Source organism: Myotis daubentonii, chromosome 2 (genome assembly GCF_963259705.1).
Source record: "Myotis daubentonii chromosome 2, mMyoDau2.1, whole genome shotgun sequence".
Classification (NCBI taxonomy): Eukaryota; Metazoa; Chordata; class Mammalia; order Chiroptera; family Vespertilionidae; genus Myotis; species Myotis daubentonii.
Genome location: NC_081841.1, coordinates 220,990,248 through 221,014,704, shown reverse-complemented (window position 1 = coordinate 221,014,704; position 24,457 = coordinate 220,990,248). Strand labels below are relative to the sequence as shown.

The 24,457-nt window shown below is 52.1% G+C and overlaps 1 protein-coding gene across 1 annotated transcript in view; it reads left to right on the top strand.

The window, feature by feature from the left end:
* The window catches only part of CSMD1 (CUB and Sushi multiple domains 1), an 858,055-nt gene that overhangs the window by 668,741 nt on the left and 164,857 nt on the right, over window positions 1-24,457 (top strand). Inside the window, exons 11-12 of the mRNA XM_059685840.1 lie at window positions 2,905-3,008; window positions 15,110-15,222. Of these exons, the coding sequence (XP_059541823.1) occupies window positions 2,905-3,008; window positions 15,110-15,222 (217 nt within the window). The remainder of the gene's footprint in view (window positions 1-2,904; window positions 3,009-15,109; window positions 15,223-24,457) is intronic.

The following is a 24,457-nucleotide window of genomic DNA, read 5'->3' as shown; positions in this document are numbered from 1 at the left end:
CTGGGCCCTGAGAAGTGGACCAGTGGGAAGAGAGCAGCTGAACCCAAACCGCCCTCGGGCCGGCCTTCGCAGGCGGTGGCCACGCTGGGCCCCAGCGGCTCCAGCCTCAGGCCTGTTTCGAACCGGATGCTCCAGTCATGTGTCCATGCTCATGCTGCCTCGGGAAGAGTGGATGTTACACACAGACGCTGAGGCCCGTGTCACTCCCTCCGTGAGGATCTCAGAAGGCAGCGCGGCTGTCCCACGCACCGCCCTGCCTGGGACACAGCTGGGTCAGAGCCGCCGCCCGCGTGTGGCCCTCAGGCCTTTCCCCACAAGTTTAACCAACAGGCATCTGACGGCGTTTTAATAAGATTCCAGACATTCTGATTCCTCTGATACAGATCCATTCACTGTCTCTCCAGTTCTAGGGTTTCTGTGCTTCCTGTTCCCTCTCTCTCACCTACTTACCTGTTTCACCTATCTTTCTATCATCTATATCTATCTGTATCTCTATTTTCATTTATATATTGTCTGTATCAATCTATTTCTTTGATCTATTATATCTATCTATCATATCTATCTATTGCATCTATCTATCTACTTATCTATCTATCATCTTCCTCTATCTATCTATCTATTGCATCTATCATCTATCTATCATCTCCTCTATCATCTCCCTCTATCTATCTAGCTATCATCTACCTATTTATCTACCATCTATTTCTATCTACCATCTATTTCTATCATCTATGTATCTATCATCTATCTATATCTATCTGCCTATCTATCATCTATATATCATCTATCAATCATCTATCTATCTATATTTATCTGTCTATTTATCATCTATCTATCTATCTATCTATCAATCAATCATCCATCTATGATTGTCACCTGACTGTCCCTGCTTGTCTCCCTGGGTTCTAGTCTACCTTTACGACCCGTCCTGTGCTCTCTCCCCTTCATCACACGTTGGTCCCTAACGGAAGCACCCTCCCTCAGGAGAAAAGGCCCGAGGCTGCGGAAAGGTCAGAGATCGGGGTCAGGTGTGTCAGAGAGCAGCCGGTCTTGCCTGATGGTCGCACGCTCACCCGCACGACAGAGCTCTTTAAAAGTAAAACTTAAAACCAGCCCTCAGGGCTGTGCAGAGCTACATGCAGAGGACAGTTTTCTAGTCTCAGAAGTTCCTTTTCATATGTTAATGTAAATAATTACATACATTATGCATATATTTCTCTGAAAGTATTCATTTCGTGGAGTTCTAGGTATCCTTCAAATGTATTTTCATTAGTTATAATCAACATTGCTTTTGATTATCCTGAGTTTTCTTCTGTCATTCCAAGCACTAAAAGTGTTAGCATAAATATTTGATAGATATTTGACGTGAAGCGTAATGTGGTTAATTTCGCTTGTGGGGCTGATGGTGCATGTCTGGAGTCACGCGATGCTGAGTTCTGAGATTCTCACCTGTCACCACTGTCTGTACTGTTACTCCCAGGCAGCGCGGGAGCACGGGGATGCAGTGGGTTAGGGAGCGGAGTGGACCCCACTGTCTGCACTGTTATTCCCAGGCAGCGTGGGAGCACGGGGATGCAGTGGGTTAGGGAGCACTAGGATGCAGTGGGGCAGGGAGCACGGGGATGCAGTGGGTTAGGGAGCACTAGGATGCAGTGGGTTAGTGAGCACGGGGATGCAGTCGGGTAGGGAGCACGGAGATGCAGTGGGTTAGGGAGCACGGGGATGCAGTGGGGTAGGGAGCACGGAGATGCAGTGGTTAGGGAGCACGGGGATGCAGTGGGATAGGGAGCACGGGGATGCAGTGGGGTAGGGAGCACGGGGATGCAGTGGGGTAGGGAGCACGGGGATGCAGTGGGGTAGGGAGCACGGGGATGCAGTGGGTTAGGGAGCATGGGGATGCAGTGGGGCAGGGAGCACGGGGATGCAGTGGGGCAGGGAGCACGGGGATGCAGTGGGGTAGGGAGCACGGGGATGCAGTGGGGTAGGGAGCACGGGGATGCAGTGGGGTAGGGAGCACGGGGATGCAGTGGGTTAGGGAGCATGGGGATGCAGTGGGTTAGGGAGCATGAGGATGCAGTGGGGTAGGGAGCACGGGGATGCAGTGGGGTAGGGAGCAGAGTGTACCCCACTGTTTATGTTGTTATTCCCAGGCAGCGTGGGAGCATGGGGATGCAGTGGGTTAGGGAACACGGGGATGCAGTGGGGTAGGGAGCATGGGGATGCAGTGGGGTAGGGAGCACGGGGATGCAGTGGGGTAGGGAGCACGGGGATGCAGTGGGTTAGGGAGCATGGGGATGCAGTGGGGTAGGGAGCACGGGGATGCAGTGGGGTAGGGAGCATGGGGATGCAGTGGGGTAGGGAGCACGGGGATGCAGTGGGTCAGGGAGCCGGGGATGCAGTGGGGCAGGGAGCACGGGGATGCAGTGGGTCAGGGAGCCGGGGATGCAGTGGGGCAGGGAGCACGGGGATGCAGTGGGGCAGGGAGCCGGGGATGCAGTGGGGCAGGGAGCCGGGGATGCAGTGGGGCAGGGAGCACGGGGATGCAGTGGGGCAGGGAGCACGGGGATGCAGTGGGTCAGGGAGCACGGGGATGCAGTGGGGTAGGGAGCACGGTGATGCAGTTGGGTAGGGAGCACGGGGATGCAGTGGGTCAGGGAGCCGGGGATGCAGTGGGGCAGGGAGCCGGGGATGCAGTGGGGCAGTGAGCCGGGGATGCAGTGGGGCAGGGAGCACGGGGATGCAGTGGGGCAGGGAGCACGGGGATGCAGTGGGGCAGGGAGCACGGGGATGCAGTGGGGCAGGGAGCACGGGGATGCAGTGGGGCAGGGAGCAGAGGGAAGCCTCGCCGTGCGTGCTGGTCCGAGGGGAAGGTTTCTGGACGCTAAGTGCCTCGTGTCCCCGCAGGTCATCAAGCTGGCCTTCGAGGAGTTCGAGCTGGAGCGCGGCTACGACACGCTGACCGTGGGCGACGCCGGCAAAGTGGGCGACACCAGGACCGTCTTGTATGTGTAAGTGTGTCACTCCCTTCTCCAGCGCGTTGGGGCGTGTGCCAGCGCGGGTGGGCGCAAGGCTCCAGGGCAGACTCCTTTCTACGTGCGTGGGATAAAGGCCACGTAGGCTGGTCTCACGGGCCCACATCGCAGTCCCGGGAGAACTCCTTCGGGGTGTTTGATCCGCACCCCTGCTTCTTCCAAACCATTAAAAATACGGCAAACAGCCCTGGCCGGTGTTGCTCAGTGGATAGAGCATCAGCCTGCAGACCAAAGGGTCCCGGGTTCGGTTCTGGTCAAGGGCAGGTACCGTGGTTGCAGGCTCCTCCCCAGCCCGGGCCCTGGTTGAGGCTCATGCAGGAGGCAACCGATTGATGTGTTTCCCTCACATCGATGTTTCTCTCTGTCTCTCCCTCCCTCTTCCGCTCTCCCTAAAAGTCAGTGGGAAAATATCCCCGCAGGGGACGCACTTCTCCACTTTCTTTCATTCTCACCTGGGCTCTGGCAGTCAGCTTTTTGTAAGGACCAGTGCTTTCTAGAATGAGGCCACGTGCCTCCGGAAAGCCCTGCGCCGGGGGAAGCTGCGTTGCCGGCAAACGGGACTGTGGGAGACGGTGGCTCAGGTGGGAGCCCGTGGGGCACACCTGGTGCAGGTGGGAGCCCGTGGGGCACACCCGGTGCAGGTGGGAGCCCGTGGGGCACACCCGGTGCAGGTGGGAGGTGGCGCTCACACTGGGAAACTCAGCTGCAGCGTCCGGCTTCTCATCAGTCCAGAGGAGGTGCCCTGTTCTCTGATTCTCACTGGCAGCCTCGCTCCCCACCCCACCCGCAAACAGCTGGCCAGATACAGTCTCCTCTCTCCTCTGCCCGCAGGAGCCCCAGCAGGGAGCCTCAGGCATCTGGGAGAGGGTGTCTTCATGTACACGCACGCTTTCCAGCAGCCCCAGGAGTTTCTATCATTTTACCATTCCCCACACTCACCAACCACTATTCTTTGTTGCCAAATTACTAGCTGAAATGACATTTATTCATCAAAACGCGGACTCCTGCCGGGCCCGGCCAGGACTCGGTGTTACATGAGGCTCCTGCTGACTGTGCGCAGCCTGCACGGCCTCGCCTGTCACTCCCTGTGGCCCGCGGGCAGTCACTTGGGCTCCGTGCCCGTTCCCCACCGTGGAGTGTGTGCAATAACCTCCTCCCGCCGCGGCCGGAGAAAATGATAAACTGCGGGGGAGCTCCGGAGGGCAGGGGAGGTAACCCACACAAATGGCTTCGTTACCACCGAGCGCCCGCTTAAGGAAGATGCGGCGAGACAAACGAGGAACTTCCTCATAACGGGGACTGTAAAGCATGAACCTAGCGAGCGAGGCCCAGGCAGTCCCCGCGGCCACCGTTCATGCACCCACTACCACAGCCAAGACACAGAACAGTCCCAACATTGCAAACCTCACCTGGTCAGCATTTCATCATCACCTCCATCTCCTTCTGCTCCACTGGTCCCTTAATGACAACAATTGTCTGTATTGCATCTGCAAAACTGTGACATTGTAGCAATGCTGCATACTCCCAGCTGTAACACTGTGACATTGTAGCAATGCTGCATAATCCCACCTGTAACACTGTGACATTATAGCAATGCTGCATACTCCCAGCTGTAACACTGTGACATTGTAGCAATGTTGCATACTCCCAGCTGTAACACTGTGACATTATAGCAATGCTGCATACTCCCAGCTGTAACACTGTGACATTGTAGCAATGTTGCATACTCCCAGCTGTAACTCTGTGACATTGTAGCAATGCTGCATACTCCCAGCTATGACACTGTCATTGTAGCAATGCTGCATACTCCCAGCTGTGACACTGTGACATTGTAGCAATGCTGCATACTCCTAGCTGTAACTCTGTGACATTGTAGCAATGCTGCATACTCCCAGCTGTAACTCTGTGACATTGTAGCAATGCTGCATACTCCCAGCTGTGACACTGTGTCATTGTAACAATGCTGCATACTCCCAGCTGTGACACTGTCATTGTAGCAATGCTGCATACTCCCAGCTGTGACACTGTGTCATTGTAACAATGCTGCATACTCCCAGCTGTGACACTGTGTCATTGTAACAATGCTGCATACTCCCAGCTGTGACACTGTGTCATTGTAGCAATGCTGCATACTCCCAGCTGTGACACTGTGACATTGTAGCAATGCTGAATACTCCCAGCTGTGACACTGTGACATTGTAGCAATGCTGCATACTCCCAGCTGTGACACTGTGTCATTGTAGCAATGCTGCATACTCCCAGCTGTGACACTGTGTCATTGTAGCAATGCTGCATACTCCCAGCTGTGACACTGTGACATTGTAGCAATGCTGCATACTCCCAGCTGTGACACTGTGTCATTGTAGCAATGCTGCATACTCCCAGCTGTGACACTGTGTCATTGTAGCAATGCTGCATACTCCCAGCTGTGACACTGTGTCATTGTAGCAATGCTGCATACTCCCAGCTGTGACACTGTGTCATTGTAGCAATGCTGCATACTCCCAGGTGTAACTCTGTGGCATTGTAGCAATGCTGCATACTCCCAGCTGTGACACTGTGACATTGTAGCAATGCTGCATACTCCCAGCTGTGATACTGTGTCATTGTAGCAATGCTGCATACTCCCAGCTGTGACACTGTCATTGTAGCAATGCTGCATACTCCCAGCTGTGACACTGTGTCATTGTAACAATGCTGCATACTCCCAGCTGTGACACTGTGTCATTGTAACAATGCTGCATACTCCCAGCTGTGACACTGTGTCATTGTAGCAATGCTGCATACTCCCAGCTGTGACACTGTGACATTGTAGCAATGCTGAATACTCCCAGCTGTGACACTGTGACATTGTAGCAATGCTGCATACTCCCAGCTGTGACACTGTGTCATTGTAGCAATGCTGCATACTCCCAGGTGTAACTCTGTGGCATTGTAGCAATGCTGCATACTCCCAGCTGTGACACTGTGTCATTGTAGCAATGCTGCATACTCCCAGCTGTGATACTGTGTCATTGTAGCAATGCTGCATACTCCCAGCTGTGACACTGTCATTGTAGCAATACTGCATACTCCCAGCTGTGATACTGTGACATTGTAGCAATGCTGCATACTCCCAGCTGTGACACTGTGTCATTGTAGCAATGCTGCATACTCCCAGCTGTGACACTGTGTCATTGTAGCAATGCTGCATACTCCCAGCTGTGACACTGTCATTGTAGCAATACTGCATACACAAATCATATGCGGCGTGACCTTCTTTGATTGCCTGTTCTCACTCGGCACAGTGCCCTGAGTACTGGTTGCTTCAGTGGATCTTTCCTGTTCCTTCCTGAGTCGTAGTCCACAGAGTGGGTGGCCCGCAGTCTGACGCTCACCCCTGAAGGACACCTGGATGCTATTGTAATGACTGTTGTGAAAAAACTGCTATCTGCGTGTGTTTGAAAGTCTCAGTGTGAACAGAAGTGTCCACTCCTTTGGGCAGAGTCCCCGGAAGTGTGGTTGCTGGGTTACAGGTTAGTCAGTTGCATGTTCAGTTTCGTGAGAAACTGCTGGTCTGCCTTCTGGAGTGGCTGCGTTTTTTTCATTCCCGCCAGCAATGTGAGTGACCCAGGCCCTCACACCCTCACCAGCATTTGGACTTGTGGCAAATTATTTCTGCTCTAATCAGTACGCAGTGGTCTCCCTCTGTGGCTTTCGTTTGTGTTGCCCTTAGGGCTAAGGATGGTGAATGTATTTATGTGCGTATTTGCCAGCTGTGACTCCCCCTTGCTCTCTCTTACCCATTTTCTGAGTGAGTGTTTGGTTTCTTACCTTTAGCATAGAGAGTTCTCCTGTTTCTTAGAGACCAGTTATTTGCCGAACATGTGGTTTGCAAATACTTTTTCTCCGTCTGTCATGGGTCTTTTTCTCCTCTTCACATGGGTCCTCACAGAGCAAAAGTTTTTAATTTTGATGAGGTTCAATTTATGCACTTTTCTCTTTATAACTTGTGATTCGGGGTCAAGTCTAAGGAGTCTTTGCCTTTTTTATTTTTTATTTTTTTAGCTACTTAGTCTTTTTAGCTAGTCTGAGCCTGTGCCATTCGATATAACTTTTAGAACAACCTTGTGTGTGTGTCTGTGTAGACCTTGCTGGGCTGTGATAGGAATTGCATTAACCCTGGGGCACAACTGGGAGAGAATTCATTTGTTTACCGGGTTAAGTCTTCCACTTCATGAGCACAGGGGGTCCTGTCATTTATCAAAAGCTTTGTTGTGTCAACTAACATAATGTTTTCCTTCTTCAGTTTGCTCATGTGATGGATTGCAGGGATTGATTTTTGAATATTGAACCAGCCTTCCATGACTGGAATAAATTCCTCTTTATGGTGGAGTATAATTCTTATTATACATTTTAGGGTTCAGTTTGTCTAGGATTTTGTTGTTGGATGTGTGCCCCTAAGTTCATGAGAGACTCTTCCTTCCTTCCTTCCTTCCTTCCTTCCTTCCTTCCTTCCTTCCTTCCTTCCTTCCTTCCTTCCTTCTTTCCATCCTCCCTTCTCTCTCTCCTTCTTCCTTCCTTTCTTTTCTTTTCTTTTCTTTTCTCTTCTTTTCTTTTCTTTTCTTTTCTTTTCTTTTCTTTTCTTTTCTTTTCTTTTCTTTTCTTCTCTTCCTCTCATTTTGGTATCAGATTAATACTGGTCACTTTAAATGAGTTAGCAAGTATTTTTCCCTCTTATTTTCTGGAGATGTTTATGAAACACTGGTGTTGATATTTCTGTAAAAGATGGTAGAATTCTCCAGTAAAACCACCTGGGTTTATACGTTTATTTGGGGAAGGGCTTTTAATTATAACATCAGTTTCATTATGGTATATGGCTATGCAGACTGACTAGTTCATTTTGGTTGAGTTTGGTAGTTTGTGGTTTTCAAGGAATCAGTTTATTTTTAATAACTTTCAAAATTATTACTCTACTATTGTTCATGATACTTTCTATCATCTTTTTAATGACTGGTGAAGTTGTTTTATATCTACTATTTTATTCCCAATACTACTAATCTCCATCTCTCTCTTTCTTCTTCTTCTTCTTCTTCTTCTTCTTCTTCTTCTTCTTCTTCTTCTTCTTCTTCTTCTTCTTCTTCTCCTTCTTCTCCTTCTTCTCCTTCTCCTCCTCCTCCTCCTCCTCCTCCTCCTCCTCCTCCTCCTCCTCCTCCTTCTTCTTCTTCTTCTCTCTCTCTCTCTCCTCTCTCTCTCTCTCTCTCTCTCTCTCTCTCTCTCTCTCTCTCTCTCTCTCTCCCCCCTCTCTTTTTAGAGGTGTATCAGTTATATTGATTTTTTAAAACTAGAATATTTTCTATTAATTCTGTATTTGAATTTTTTGAGTTTGGATTTTTATCATATTCTTCCTCCAGCTTGCTTTGTGTTTACATTACTTTACTTTTTATAATTTCTTGAGGTAGGAACCTGGGTGATTATTTCAAGTACTATAAGTTTTCCTCTTGGAACAGTTTTAGCTGCATTCAACATATTTTTGTTTTCATTTCATTCAGTTCTTAGTATTTTTCTATCACTTGTGATGTCCTCTTTAAATCATGAATTGTTTTAAAAGGTGGGTTTTTTTTTAATTTACACATGTTTTGACATTTTCCTATTGCTTGTTTGTTAATCGTTTGTGGTTTGATTACATTATGGTTAGAGAATACATTTAGTATCATTTCAATTCCTTTAAATGTATTGAGGTCTATTTTCTGGCCCAGGATACAGTCTACTTTAGGGAATATTTTTTCTCTCCCCTTTTCTCTTTCCTATCTCTTATTTTTCTCCTTTTTTATTCAGTTTCTCTCTCTTTTCTTTTCAAGGTTTTTCTTTCCTAATTCTATATTTTATTTTATTCATTATTATTACTTTTAAAAATTATTACTAAGAATTTTTATTCTTATTCTTTTTTATCTTCCTTTTTCTTTTGCATTCTCTGTTTTGTTTCTTTCTCTTTTTTTAATTATTTTTTAAAATTAATTGATTTTTGAAAGAGTTGAAGGGAGAGGGAGAAATAAACATTGATGTGAGAGCATAACATTTATCTCCTGCCTCCTGCACACCCCCTACCAAGAATCAAGCCCATGATCCAGGCATGTGACCTGACGGAATCAAACCAGCAATCCCCAAGTACATGGAACAATGACCAACCCACATAGCCACACAAAAAGGGATTTTGCTTTGTTTCTTTTTTTCATCTCTAGTTCTTGTGGTCTCTTGTCTTTTGTTTTCTTTTGTGGTTGTTTTTCTTGGGGTTGTTGATTTGGTTTTTATTTTGTGTTGTTTTTGGTTTGGTCTTGTTTTGTTCCAGCAGCTCCTGTATTACAATTGGCACGATGTGGTCAGGTTGAGCCTCACAGTCAGCCAGCCCGTGGGCCCAGCCCACCCATTAACAACAGCATTCAAGACCCAGTTCCAACAGGAGGGCCCTCCTCACCCACACCAAGGACATTCCTAGAGCACCTAGCACAGAAGATCAAGGCAGCTAGACCACTGGATCCCACAGGACATCCACAAAAATGGGGTACTCCACCAAGACTGGGAGTCAAAGCAGTCCTCTCCAATATGTAGAAACAAACACAAAGAAACAGCAAACGTGGGGAGACAAAGAAAAGGCCCCAATGAAAGAATAGGAGGAATCTCCGCAAAAGGAGCTAAATCAGATGGAGGCAAGCAACTTATCAGAAACAGGTAGAAAGCAATGGTTTTAAGAATGCTCAACAGCATGAAAAAGTACATAGAAACCAAGGAAAACAACCAATCAGAAGTAATGAATGACATATCTGAAATAAAAAATACACTGGAGGGAATAGACTATAGGTTAGAGGAAGCAGGGGATCAAATGAGAAGACAAGGTAGACAGAAATCACTCAATCGCAGCAGCAAATTATTTTTAAGAAAAGCATGAGGATAGTTGAAGGAAACTTTGGGAAACCATGAAAGGTAACAACATCTGCATCATAGGAGTACCAGAGGGAGAAGAAAGTGAGCAAAGTGTGGAGACCATGTTTGAAGAAATAATGACAGAAAACTTCCCTAACCTGAAGAAAACAATCACGCAAGTTCAGAAAGCACACAGAGTCCCAAACAAGATGAACTCAAAGAGACCCACATCAAGGCCCAGTATAATTCAAATGTCAAAGCTTAAAGACAGAGAGAATCTTAAAGGCAGCAAGAGAGAAACTGTCAGTTACCTACAAGGGAACTCCCATAATGCCGTCAGCTGGTTTCTCAGCAGAAACACTACAGGCCAGAAGGGAATGGCATGAAGTACTCAAGGTAATCACAAGCAGGCATCTGAAACCAAGACTACTCTACCCAGCAAGGCCGTCATTCAAATCTGAAGTTGAAATACTATTAAACAATGGATGGGTTACCGAGAAGAGCAAGGAAGAAATTAAAAAAACAAAACAAAAAGAAGCCTTATGGAAACAAATGAAATTGTACATAACAACAACCCCAAATCTATGGGACACAGCATAAGTAGTTCTGAGAAGCAAGTTCAAGCATTACAGGCCTGCCTCAAGGACCAAGAAAAACCTCAGACAATCTAACCCGACAACTAAATGAACTAGAAAAATATCAAGAATAAAAACCCAAAGTAAGTGGAAGAAAGGAAATAAGAAAAGTCACAGTGGAAATAAATGACATAGAGATTAAAAACAAAAACAAAAATATCAATAAAACCAAGCATGGTTCTTTGAAAACATAAAAAAAATGAAGATAGACAAAAGTAAAGTAAGCCACCTAGACATTGCAGTTAACACTTGGGGACTTTTATAATTAACTATAATTCATATGTCTAAGAAAATAGCTGAAATGATGACTTTTCCCAGAATACAGTATCTATAACAAAAAAAATCAAACAAATGTAAAAACTGAAAAACAGAAAATTTGCAATACAGAACTCAACATATATGGTTTGAACTGGAAGAGATCTTAGTAGAAAATATTCAAGGTGAAGTAGGTGTGGGGAGGGAACATACCTACAGAAGATATATGTGTAACTGGACTTTGGGAAGAAAGTGAGAGAAAATGGGACATAATCCATACTTGAAGACAAATCACCATTAACTTTTTCAACACCAACAACAGACCTCAAGATGGAGAGTCAAGGAATTCTCTAAGCCCATCAGGTTAACGCTGGAAAAACCACACCTGGCACTTTATAGTAAAGCTTCTGAAATCAGGACAAGAAAAGTTCTTACACAAAGAAACATTATTTACAAAAGGCCAAGTACTGGGCTCATAGAATTCTTCACAACAGAAACAAACAAATAAGACAACAGAATAACATCTTTTAAGTGTTGGGGGAAATAAATGCAATTAAAGAAAAGGGATAATTGAAAATAACTAATACAAAATGGAAAACAAAAATTGAACTTTAGTTCATTAAATACTTTATAAATAAGACAAAACTCTCTAGTTAAAAATACTATAAAATAAAAGGCGAATATGCAAATTGACTGAACGGTGGAACAACCAGTCTCTATGACACACACGGACCACCAGGGGGCACACGCTCAATGCAGGAGCTGCCCTCTGGTCCTCAGTGCACTCCCACAGGGGGAGCACCACTCAGCCAGAAGCCCAGCTCACAGCTGGTGAGCGCAGCGGTGTTGGTGGGAGCCTCTCCCGCCTCCATGACAGCGCTAAGGATGCCTGACTGCCGGCTTAGGCCCGTCCCCACGGCCTAAGCTGGCAGTTGGACAACACCCGAGGACTCCTGGACTGTGACAGGGCTCAGACCGGGCTTAGGGACCCCCAAGTGCATGAATTTTGTGCACCAGGCCTCTAGTGATATAAATAAATCAGAATAATATAAAACAAATATAGGATGCTTATATGAGACACATACATGTAATATGCTTGCGTAGAATAGTTGCAAGTGAAAGATGAAAGATATTCCTTGTGTGGTTTACATATTACAGCTTTACTATCACTAGTCAAACTAGACATCATCTGCACACTTTCGTGTATGTTACACGTCAATACAACGTATGATGGGGAAGAAATACTTCTTTCAAATCAGATACGTAGATAGGACAGCCAGTCCTAAAAGAACAGTCTTTCTAACAAAGAATAAAAATGTTCAGAAAGAAATCCATGGTTACAGACGGCACGTCACTCGCTGAATCCTTCCTTCATTTCCACATGGTGTGTGGCGTCGTGCGGGCTGCTCCAGGCTTTGAAGGGACAAAGCAATGACTGTCCTTCATCTTCTTGGAGCACCAGCCCCTGCCCTGCCCCACGTGAGACTGTGGGGCTGAGGGGTGAATGAGATGATTGACAGTGCAGGTCACCCGTTCGTGTTCCCGAATCTACTTTGCCGACGGCAAAGCTGCCTCCTTGACCAGAGACATTTGTACGCTGCACTGACTGGCTCCACACACTCGTTCCGCTTCCACACGCTGCTCCATCAGCATGTGGAGCCCCGTCATTGGGCTCGAGTTTCCTTACACGGCGGACAGCTGGGCCGTGCAGCTGCTCTGTGAAGGCACAGCCAGTGCCTCACAGAGACCCCAATGACCCGGCCATTACCGTGCCGAGGGGACGCCCGGGGCCTCTGCCAGCTCTCAGCCGCGTGCTGTCCGTCTCCAGAGGCGCTCCGTGTGGGGTCGCCGTGGGCACCGAGATCCAAGCTAAACGTTATCTTTAGAGCAGTTTTAGGTTCAGAGCAAAATGGAGGGGAAGGTACAGAGATTTCCCATCTACGGTCACCCCCACCTGCACGCCCCCTCATCCACACCCTCCAGGTGGACACCTGTCAGTCACCACGGAGGAGCCTGCACGCCCCCCCCCCCATCCACACCTTCCAGGTGGGACACCTGTCACCACAGAGGAGCCTGCACACCCCCCATCCACACCCTCCAGGTGGGACACCTGTCAGTCACCACGGAGGAGCCTGCTCGCCCCCCCCCATCCACACCCTTCAGGTGGGACACTTGTCAGTCACCACGGAAGAGCCTGCACACCCCCCATCCACACCTTCCAGGTGGACACCTGTCAGTCACCACGGAGGAGCCTGCACGCCCCCCATCCACACCTTCCAGGTGGACACCTGTCAGTCACCACGGAGGAGCCTGCACGCCCCCCATCCACACCTTCCAGGTGGGACACCTGTCAGTCACCACGGAGGAGCCTGCTCGCCCCCCCCATCCACACCCTTCAGGTGGGACACTTGTCAGTCACCACGGAAGAGCCTGCACACCCCCCATCCACACCTTCCAGGTGGACACCTGTCAGTCACCACGGAGGAGCCTGCACGCCCCCCATCCACACCTTCCAGGTGTTCACCTGTCAGTCACCACGGAGGAGCCTGCACGCCCCCCATCCACACCCTCCAGGTGGACACCTGTCAGTCACCACGGAGGAGCCTGCTCGCCCCCCATCCACACCCTCCAGGTGGACACCTGTCAGTCACCACGGAGGAGCCTGCTCGCCCCCCCCCCATCCACACCCTTCAGGTGGGACACTTGTCAGTCACCACGGAAGAGCCTGCACACCCCCCATCCACACCTTCCAGGTGTTCACCTGTCAGTCACCACGGAGGAGCCGGCACACCCCCCATCCACACCCTCCAGGTGGACACCTGTCAGTCACCATGGAGGAGTCTGCACGCCCCCCATCCACACCCTCCAGGTGGACACTTGTCAGTCACCATGGAGGAGTCTGCACGCCCCCCATCCACACCCTCCAGGTGGACACCTGTCAGCCACCACGGATGAACCTGCACGCCCCCCATCCACACCCTCCAGGTGGACACCTGTCAGCCACCACGGATGAACCTGCACGCCCCCCATCCACACCCTCCAGGTGGACACCTGTCAGTCACCACGGGGGAGCCTGCACACCCCCCATCCACACCCTCCAGGTGGACACCTGTCAGCCACCACGGATGAACCTGCACGCCCCCCATCCACACCCTCCAGGTGGACACCTGTCAGCCACCACGGATGAACCTGCACGCCCCCCATCCACACCCTCCAGGTGGACACCTGTCAGTCACCACGGGGGAGCCTGCACACCCCCCATCCACACCCTCCAGGTGGACACCTGTCAGTCACCACGGAGGAGCCTGCACGGACACACCATCGTCACCCAAGTCCACCGTGGACGTCAGGGTCGCTCTGTGCTCTGCACCCTGGGGGCCTGGACGGATGTGTGAGGACATGTGTCCGTCATCACAGCGTCACCTAGAGCAGTTCCACTGCCCCACTCCTCTGGCCCCCCCTTCACCCCTCCCTCATCCCCATGGCAACCCCTGACCTGCGCCCATCCCCATAGTTCTGCCTTTTCCAGGATGTCACAGAGCTGGAGTCACACACTGTGGCCTTTCAGACTGACTTCCGTCACGTAGCCACATGCATTCAGGTTCCTCCTTTGTGTTTTCATGGCTCGATAGGTCATTGCATTCAGTGCTGAAGAGTATTCCATCCTTGACATGTTCTAAAAGGGACCTTGTGGTGAACATTCTGGATGACTCCAGGCCAGACAACCAAGCATTTTGTTAACGAACCAGAGCATCCCTCAGCGTGGGTGTGCTTTCATGTGGACGGTGTGATGTGGTGTCCCCCACGGCCATGGGTGCGCCTGTCCCTCACAGCTGACCAGCCCCCAGCCCTTGTCCAAGACCCGCCCCTGTTTCAGTGCCGAAATCCTGCCCAGGACATGCCCTATCGTTCCAGACTGAGGGGGCCGCTGGTCACCCCACATTTATTGTTAAAACAAAAGGTACATGTTGGCACCATGGAGAATAATGAATGTGAATCCCCTGCGATACTGAGTTTAAATGGGAATATGGGTTTCACGTGGCCATCGATTCTTTGAGTGAGGGTCTCACTACATGTAGGTGTCCCCCCAAATGTGCACACGCCCGATGACTGATTGTAAAGGGCTGTTTACGACAGTGCATTTCGTTTCTCAGCCGAGCCACCAGCGTGACCAGCGGGGCACGTGTTGGGATGCCTGCGTCTGGCTCGTGTGTCGGAGCGCCTGCGCCCCCGGGAGCGGGCAGAGGTGACGGTGCCTAACGGACGCTTCCCGCTTCCCTCCCGCAGGCTCACCGGCTCCAGCGTCCCCGACCTGATCGTGAGCCTCAGCAACCAGATGTGGCTGCACCTGCAGTCGGACGACAGCATCGCCTCGCCCGGGTTCAAGGCCGTCTACCAAGGTACCCACCGCGGGGACAGGCACCTCTGCCGGGCGGGGCCCCCTGGGTGGCAGACACAGGACAATCCTGTCTCCTTGGCCGTGGAGACAGGGACTAACTTTCTGCCGGGGTCCAACCCCAGCGGGTCCAGGGGTCCCCAAAGGCGTGGACGGAGTCGGCGAAGAAGGAATGACACGGAGACAGCGTTCAGTTGATCAGCAACCTAGCCAGGATCTCTAGCCCGGATCTCCAGAGAGGTTCTGCTTCGGATCTCCAGCGAGGTTCTGTAGCCATGTTCCCTCGCTAGGTTCTCCAGCCAGGTTCTGTCCAGGCTCTCCAGTCAGGTTCAGTGTCCAGGTTCCAGTCAGGTTCTCCTGCCAATCTCTGTAGTCAGGTTCAGTCCAGGATCCCTTGCCATGTTCTCCCGCTAGGCTCTGTCTCTAGGCTCCGAGGCCAGTCCTGGTCCAGGATCCTCTGGCATGCTCTCGCCAGCGAAGTTCTTCTGTCTCTAGGCTCCGTGTAGGTTCTGTCTTCTGAATTCTGTCTCCTGAGTTCTGTCTTCTTGATTCTGTTCTAAGCTCTGAGTGTTTCTGTCTTGTTACAACTGTATTTATACCAGTTGATTCAATCCTATCAATCTCTATTACAAAGGTTAGGGCGTTTCTTATCTCCATTCCAGGGAGAAAAGATTATGTAGTTTAAGCATGATTGTTCGTAGTTAAAGGGATTAATTACCCACCTGGCACTTAGTTGAGGGGTTTTATTCCCTCCCTAACTTCAGGGGAAAATCCCTACCTGGGGATTCAACCTTTCTCGGAGAGGTGACCTTGGTTAAAACACAGTGCCAAGAAGGTGAGCAAACATATTAAGAACAGTATGCCATATATGCCAGGTCCCTTGAAACAGCAAGCATGGACCGGCTCCCGGCAACTTTCCATCCTCCGCTGCGGGGACGCCTCGTAGCTGTTTGCGGAGCAGAATGTTTAGCTTCTCGGGAGCGTGGCCTGCCGTGGCACCTGCCGTGGCGCCTGCCGTGGTCACGTCAGGATAGAGAGCGAGACCCCGTGTGGACTGGGAGCCGAGCCCGTGACACGGTGAATCTCGGGGTTTTACACGCCCCAGCTCGGCCCCTGGGCGTGTGGCTCAGGGAGACTGCTTCTGAGCAGAGGGTGCGAGTCATTGGCGGGTCACCCGTGCCCTGCACCCCTGGGGTTTATGGAGGCAGCGGGACCAGGGCTGTGAGGAGGAGAGCAAGCCCGTGTGGAGGGGCGGAAGAGTAACGGTGCGGGGAGGAGGGGCTCCGCCCGCAGGGGGCTCACCTCCCAGCTCACTAGGGGGCTGGGGAGAGAGGGGGCACCCATCTCAGCGCTGGGTCCGGGGCGGGCTCCCTGGGCTCGTCACCCTGCCCCCTGCTGCCCGGGCCCCGTGTGTCAGGAGGGTCTCAGGGAACAGAGCTTCCCCCTCAGCGTAGGCAGCATGCTTTCCAAGGAGTTTTCTTATGAAAAATGTCCCCAAATAAACAGAAGTAGAAAGTGACAGGATGAACCCTGAGGGACTGGGTGAACTGTGCAAGCCCCGCCCCCTCCTGCCGCTGCCTGGGCTGGGCTGGGACCCCGCTGCTGAGTGCCTCCCCAGTGTCCAGGGCGCCTGCCGGGCAACCAGCCACGTGTCCTGTACGGACACCGGCCTGGGCGGGAGTCCCAGCCACAGTGACTTGTCAGGGGGAGTCTCGCCAGCGCCATTCCCACCCCTCAGAGGTGACAGATGACCAGGACGGGCAGGGACTTGATCAAATCACCCAGAAATGACGTCTGCCACCCACTCGGCTCCCTATACTGCCCCCCGGAAACACCGTCATTACAAAGACAGTGCTACTGTGAACCGCAATGTGAGGAATCAGCAGGCACTCAGGGTGAAACATGAGCGTATGGTCCACACACCTCTCTAAATCTTCAGAAGTCTATATACTGCCCATAAATTGTTGGTTTTTTTGTTAAATTTCAAAGAACTGTAATCCGATAAGCTGGCGATGATCCGGGCTGTTTACTGTCGGGGGGCTGCTGAAAGGAAGGAAAGAATCGGTGTGTGAGTTGCTGTCAGGAAAGGTTATGAGGCGGAGCCGTGCCAACTGAAGTCCCCAGTGCCCTTCCCGTGCCTGGTCCCGTGGCCGGTCCCCACCCCTGGGGGTCGGAGCCCGGTTGTCCCTGAGCGACTTCCTGAGCTGGGCGTCGGAGAGAACGGATAGCAAAGCCGGGGTCCCCTGAAATACGGGTGCGGGTGCGGTTGTGGGTGCAGGTGTGGGTGCGGGTGCGGGTGCGGGTGCAGGTGTGGGTGCGGGTGCGGTTGCGGGTGCAGGTGTGGGTGCGGGTGTGGGTGCAGGTGTGGGTGCGGGTGCGGTTGCGGGTGCAGGTGTGGGTGCGGGTGCGGGTGTGTGTGGTACGGAGGCGACGCAGTGGCTCGGCCTCTGTAGCAGGAGCATCTGAGCCACCGATGGTCCTGGGGCGTGTCCTGGGCCTCCCTCTGAGCCGCCCCCAGTGTCACCGGCTCCTTCAGGAGGTGCTGAGCCCCTGGAAGACTCTGCGAGATGCAGGGCAGGGGGACGTGAGCCCTGTGACGGGGGAGCCGGGAGGTGATTGCTCTCCGACTGTGTGAGGAGGCGAGAGACCGGCTGGCGTCCAGGGGTGCTGTCCACCCGGAGCTGGAACACGTAACCCAGCGGCTCTCAACCTGTGGGTCGCCTAAGACCATCCTGCATATCAGATATTTACATGACGATGCATAACAGTAGCAACATGACAGTGATGAAGTAGCCACAAAAATAATGTTATGGTTGGGTCACAACATGAGGAACCGTATTTAAAGGGCCGGAAGGTGGAGAACCGCTGAATTGTCACCAGAAGCCATTGCACATCCAGCCCCCGAGGCAGGTCGTTAAGAAGCGTCTGCCTGCCCGGGGGCGTGGCTCCGTGGCCGAGCATCGACCTAGGACCCAGGAGGTGGCGGTTCGATTCGTTTGGATTCGTTTCATGTTAGCTATGAGAGCTCGTTGCGGTCTATAAGGGCCCGTAGGCCGCTGTAGTTTCACTGTGGTTTGCAAACAGGCGCGAGTGCTGCAGGTCCCTGAGAAAACAAGGGCGAGTTCACAGCAGCTCAGCGATGGGTGCGGGAGGGGGTTTGCTTCCCGCCGTCTCCCCGGCCTCACAGAGCTGAGAAAACACATTCACACAGACCCCCACCCGTTCCTTATCCCCCGCCCTGTTCCCCATGACCCCCACGCCCAGGCGGAGGCGATTGCCTGTCTGAAAGGTAATTCCATGGCAACACACTTTTCACATCAGTTTTCAGTCCATTTCGACGTGACGGTTATCTCTCCAAACTTTTCACTTCCCTGTCAGAAATGCAATTACCCACCAGCCCGGACGGTGTGGGCGACTGCTGCTCCCTCCCAGCGGCGCCCGGAGGAGCCCATCGCATCCCTTCCTCTTACAAGCTCCCTCCCAGCCATCACGGTGGGTCTGAATCTCGTGCTCCCCTTTTCTGTCACGTGCGGAGCTGGATCATACGCCCTGTGGGAGGGTACGCCCTCCGTTGCCTTTGCTGTTCTCTTTCTTGGCTTTTGCTCAGAGTTATATCCTCTTCCGAGGTGGATGGCTTTGTTCTCATTCCCGCAGTTTTATGAAAATCGATCAGAAAGCCTCGCCTGCTCCCGGGCTCCCCTGCCCCCCATTTGAAAGGCATGTCCACGTGGCTTATGGCAGGCGTCTCCCCACTGACCCCCTCTCCTCCAGGCTCCTGCCCGTGGCCTCACCCCTGAGGCCTCTGCTCGTTAAATAACCACAAAGCGCGTGGGAGGCCGTGGGCATCGCTCTCCCCGGCCCTGAGCTGGGGCTGGAGGTCGTCTCTGTGGTGATTTGTTTCCTCTTCGTCTGAGCCATGGACCCCATGACACCTGCCTCAGGGCTTTGGGGGGTCAGTGAGGTGACGGTGCCCCCGCGCCCTGTGCCATCTCCCACCTGTCAGTGCCTGTGCTGTGAGGTCACAGAGAAACCACCTCTTCGCCCGCCTGCGAGACCACATGCAAGTGAGGTCCCCTCTCCAGCCTTCCAAGGCTCCAAGGACTGAAATTGTTACTAAAATTCAGTGTTTAGCGCTTGTGATTGGCTGGTGGTATTGAAAATACCTTAGTTTATACTTGTATCCTGTCTGTCTTTTATTCTTGCCGTTTATTTATAGAAAAAAGAGCATCCGTCGGCCTGTAGAGTCTGCCCAGTGTGCATGTTCTGATTGCATTTCCACGGCGTGTAAGGAAACTGCTCCGATTCTCCCTCTACCCCCACCCTCTCCTCTCTCTCTCTCTCTCTCTCTCTCTCTCTCTCTCTCTCTCTCTCCTCTCCATCATGCTACACAGCACTCTATAGTGTACTTGGATGCGGCATAATTTATTCATTCAGTCTTCCAAACTCATAAATAGCCTTGTGAATTTCTCTTTTCACATATTTTTAAAGCACAAGGTGTGCAGAAAATACCTCTTTCTAGTGTATATCTAAGGTTTTTCAGGAAGCATCATTGGCATAAATACAACCCTTGATTTCCTTTTGAAAAATTGTCACCAGCCCTGGCCAGGTTGCTCAGTGGGTTGCACCGTTTCTTTTACACCCGAAAGGTTTTGGTTGGATGCCTGGTCGGGGCACATATGGGAGGCAACTGGCTGATGTTTCTTACATCTGTGTTTCTCTCTCTCTCTCTCTCTCTCTCTCTCTCTCTCTCTCTCTCTCTTTTCCTTTCTCTCTCTCTAAAAAGAAAGCAAGAAACCTACCCTCAGGTGAGGATTAAAGAAAATTGTCACCTAAACACACAGTTAATTCATTGCAGTTGTAAGTTTAAAACAGAATACTTTGATTCATAGGGGGACTGAGCCAGTTGAATAATCGCAAATAATAAACCATCTTTAAGGAAAAGCGACGCCGATTCTGCACAGTCGGTGCAGCCCGTTGAAGAGAGAACACCTGCCGGTTCTCGTGGAGCCTGATGGCCCCGAGTCAACGGCACGAAGGCACCGCAGAGGAGAAGGGCCGGCCGTGCCCTCAGGACTGTCGGAGTCTCTCTCCCAGGGTGGAAGGCAGCTCAGCACCTGAAAGCCAGCCAGCGCCATCCAGCCTGGGGACGGGACAGGAAGGAGAAAATGGTCGCATCAGCGGATGCAGAGAAGGCACCTGCAGCATCCACCCCCAGCGGCACTCCCTTCCCGAGCGCAGGAGTCCCCGGACCCCCGGGCTCCTGAATGTAGGGACATGGGCTTCTGTGCTCCCGGAGGCCCGTCAGACCAGGGTGGGCGTGCTCTCAGCCCCAGGGAGAAGCTCTCCTGGCTTCTCCCAGCACCTGGGTCACCCAGCGCCCTGGCCTCCTGGCCACGTGGCTCCTGGCCTCCTGGCCACACAACTCCTGGCCTCCTGGCCACATGGCTCCGGTAGCTGCCTGTCTTTACTTCCTCTTCTCCTCTGTGCGTCTTGGGTTCAGGTCTCACCCAGAGAACACAGGCAATCTCTTTGTCCGAAGACCTTTAACCAAATCGCATGTACCATGACCCATTTTCCGTGTGAATTCCCATGCAGTTCTCCAGAATGAGGAGGTTGCTGGATATTTGGGGGGGGGGCACCCTTCAACCAGCCACAGCCCCCTGCTGATAAAAGTCTTCGGAAAAATAGGACCGAGGGGACTCTGCTGAATTTGACTGAGAGCAGCTACAATAAACCCTCCTGCTTCCAGGGAGCCGAGTGGTGAGGGCTGTGTGCCTCCCTCCAAGACCAATAATAAGGCCGGTGGTGCCCTCCACACCCTCCCGGTACCGGAAGTCCTACTCATTTCAAAGAGGAAGAAAAGCAGTAACAGCCATGCACATGGGAAAGCGAGAAATTAAACAGACTCTGTTTTCAGATGATATGTTTGTCTAGAATGCTCCCCAAAACTCACAGAAAAGCTCATAGAACAAGAAAGCCAGGCTGGGAATTGTAGGACACACGACGAGCATCTGCACACCATTGGACTTCTGTATTCTAGTAATAAACCCGCTATCACCCAAATCAGAAGTCCAGTACCATTTACAATCACTCAAAACGATGAAATGCCTGGGTGGACGTTAACCCAACGTCTAGGACCTGGGGCTGAAAATGACAGTGTTCTGGGAAGAAATCAAAGATCGACTCAAACGGAGAGACCCGCCGTGGCCGACTCCAACAGAGGAAGGTGCCAGCTCTCCCCAGATTGGCCTATGTGGTTGCTCTGAAGATCTCAGCCAGTTTTTTTTTTTTGGAAGAACTAGACAAGATTACCCTAGAATGGATGTGGAAAGGCAAGGGATCTGGAGTAGCTGACATACATTTGAAAAATAGTAAAATGGGAAGACTTACTATGCAGCCACAGTGACCAGGGCGGCGTGGTGTTGGTGACCAGGGCGGCGTGGGGTTGGTGACCAGGGCGGCGTGGGGTTGGTGACCAGGATGGCGTGGGGTTGGTGACCAGGATGGCGTGGGGTTGGTGACCAGGGCGGCGTGGGGTTGGTGACCAGGGCGGCGTGGGGTTGGTGACCAGGGCGACGTGGGGTTGGTGACCAGGATGGTGTGGGGTTGGTGACCAGGGCGGCGTGGGGTTGGTGACCAGGGCGACATGGGGTTGGTGACCAGGGCGACGTGTGGTTGGTGACCAGGATGGTGTGGGGTTGGTGACCAGGGTGGCGTGGGGTTGGTGACGAGGGTGGCGTGGAGTTGGTGACCAGGGCGGCGTGGGGTTGGTGACCAGGATGGTGTGGGGTTGGTGACCAGGGCGGCGTGGGGTTGGTGACCAGGGCGGCGTGGGGTTGGTGACCAGGATGGTGTGCGGTTGGTGACCAGGGCGGCGTGGGGTTGGTGACGAGGGTGGCGTGGGGTTGGTGACCAGGATGGTGTGCGGTTGGTGACCAGGATGGTGTGGGGTTGGTGACCAGGGTGGCGTGGAGTTGGTGACCAGGGCGGCGTGGAGTTGGTGACCAGGATGGTGTGCGGTTGGTGACCAGGATGGTGTGGGGTTGGTGACCAGGATGGTGTGGGGTTGGTGACCAGGGCGGCGTGGGGTTGGTGACCAGGGCGGCGTGGTGTGGTGACCAGGATGGCGTGGTGTTGGTGACCAGGGCGGCGAGGGGTTGGTGACCAGGGCGACGTGGGGTTGGTGACCAGGGCGTCGTGGGGTTGGTGACCAGGGCGGCGTGGGGTTGGTGACCAGGGCGGCGTGGAGTTGGTGACCAGGATGGTGTGGGGTTGGTGACCAGGGCGACGTGGGGTTGGTGACCAGGGCGGCGTGGGGTTGGTGACCAGGGCGGCGTGGAGTTGGTGACCAGGATGGTGTGGGGTTGGTGACCAGGGCGGCGTGGTGTGGTGACCAGGATGGTGTGGGGTTGTTGACCAGGGCGGCGTGGTGTTGGAGGGTGGATAGATGCGTGGATCAGTGAAATGGTAGGGAGGGCCCAGGAACAGACCAGGCACATACGCCCACCTGATTTTTGAGAAGATGCAAAAACAGATCAATAGAGGAAGAACATTCCTTTCAACACGGCACTGGATCTATTGGACATAAATACAAAACAAACAACTGCAAGCTTAACCTATGTCTTATACTTTATACAGAAATTAACTCAAAATGGACAAGAGCGTTAAATATAAAATGCAAAACTATAAAAGTATTAGAAGAAGATAAGAGAAAGGTTTTATGAGTTGGAACTTGGCAAGTTCTTAAACTTGGCATCAAAACACCATTATAAATTGAAGAACTGACAACATAGACCTCACGGACATGTAAAAAGCTTGCTCTGCAGAGGACGGTGCAGACGATGAGCACACGGGCTGCCGACGGGAAGCAGAGAGGTCGAACCATCTGCCTGGTAGACCGGTACCTAGAGTGTGTGAGGAACTTCCAAGCTCAGCACTGACGCACACGGGGAACACATGGGCAGAGGAGGGGGGCAGAGAACGCTCCCCAAGAGGGACAGCTGTGCACAGCACAAGAAAGGCGCTCCATACCCTTTGCCGCGAGGGAGACACAAATTACAACAAAAACGAGGCATCGTTACACAACTCTCAGAACGCGTGTAATAAAAAACAAAATGTCCAAATGCTGTCAAGGATGCGGAGAAACTGGATCCTTCAGACCTGCTGGCGGGACTCGCCCAGGCGGGCGCTCTGGGAAGCCGCTCACGCTCCCACCACATGATGACAGGACAGGGATATCCAGGAGGCCCTAGAGCAGCTCTGTCCCTGACAGTGAAACCTGGAAACTGCCCAGAGGCCCTGGGACCTGCGATGGTTGAAGAACCAAAGGGGCCCATCCCCCCCGGAGGAGTTTTCAGAGTAAAAGGGGAGGCGCTATGGTGCCCACAACAACTGGGGGCGCCTCTCAGAGCTGAGCGGGGTGCAGGGGAGTCAGTCCCCCGCTGCGTGTCCGGGGCAGTGGGAGTGACCGAGCGCGGGAATAGACGGAGATGTGCAGGGCCGGGGCCGGGAGCGAGGCTGGGAGGAAGCGAGGGGGGTCCTTGGGCGGAGGGACTGGTCTGTCTCAATATCCTTATCAAGTGATAGATGCCCCCTCGGGGGACGGGGGGCGGGGGGCGGTTACGGGGGCTCTCTCTGTATTACCTCTTACAGCTCCAGGCAATCCGATTATCTCAAAATTCAAAACAAATTTTTTAAAATATATTTTATTGATTTATTACAGAGAGGAAGGGAGAGGGATAGAGAGTTAGAAACATCGATGAGAGAGAAACATCGATCAGCTGCCTCCGACTGGGGACGTGCCCAAAACCAAGGTACATGCCCTTGACCGGAATCGAACCCGGGACCCTTCAGTCCGCAGGCCGACGCTCTATCCACTGAGCCAAACTGGTCAGGGCTCAAAATTCAAAACTTAATTAAAAATGATAAAACCCCATAGTAATTCATTACCAAATCACAGACGGAAACGAAATGTTCCCACATTTCCAGTCTCCACCTCTGTGACCCGTCTATTTAGCAAGTTCTTGCGTTTACCTCTGACGAGGGGGAGCCTTGCTTTTATTGTAGAAATGTTTCAGTGAGCTGCAGCCAATGGGAGCTGGCGGCAGCCTGGGCAGGGTCTTGCTTTTAGTTTGCCTTTTACTCTTATTAGAAAGTAAAAGCTGGCGTGGCTCAGTGGTTGAGCCTCGACTTATGAACCAGGAGGTCAGGGTTAGATTCCCGATCGGGGCACAGGCCGG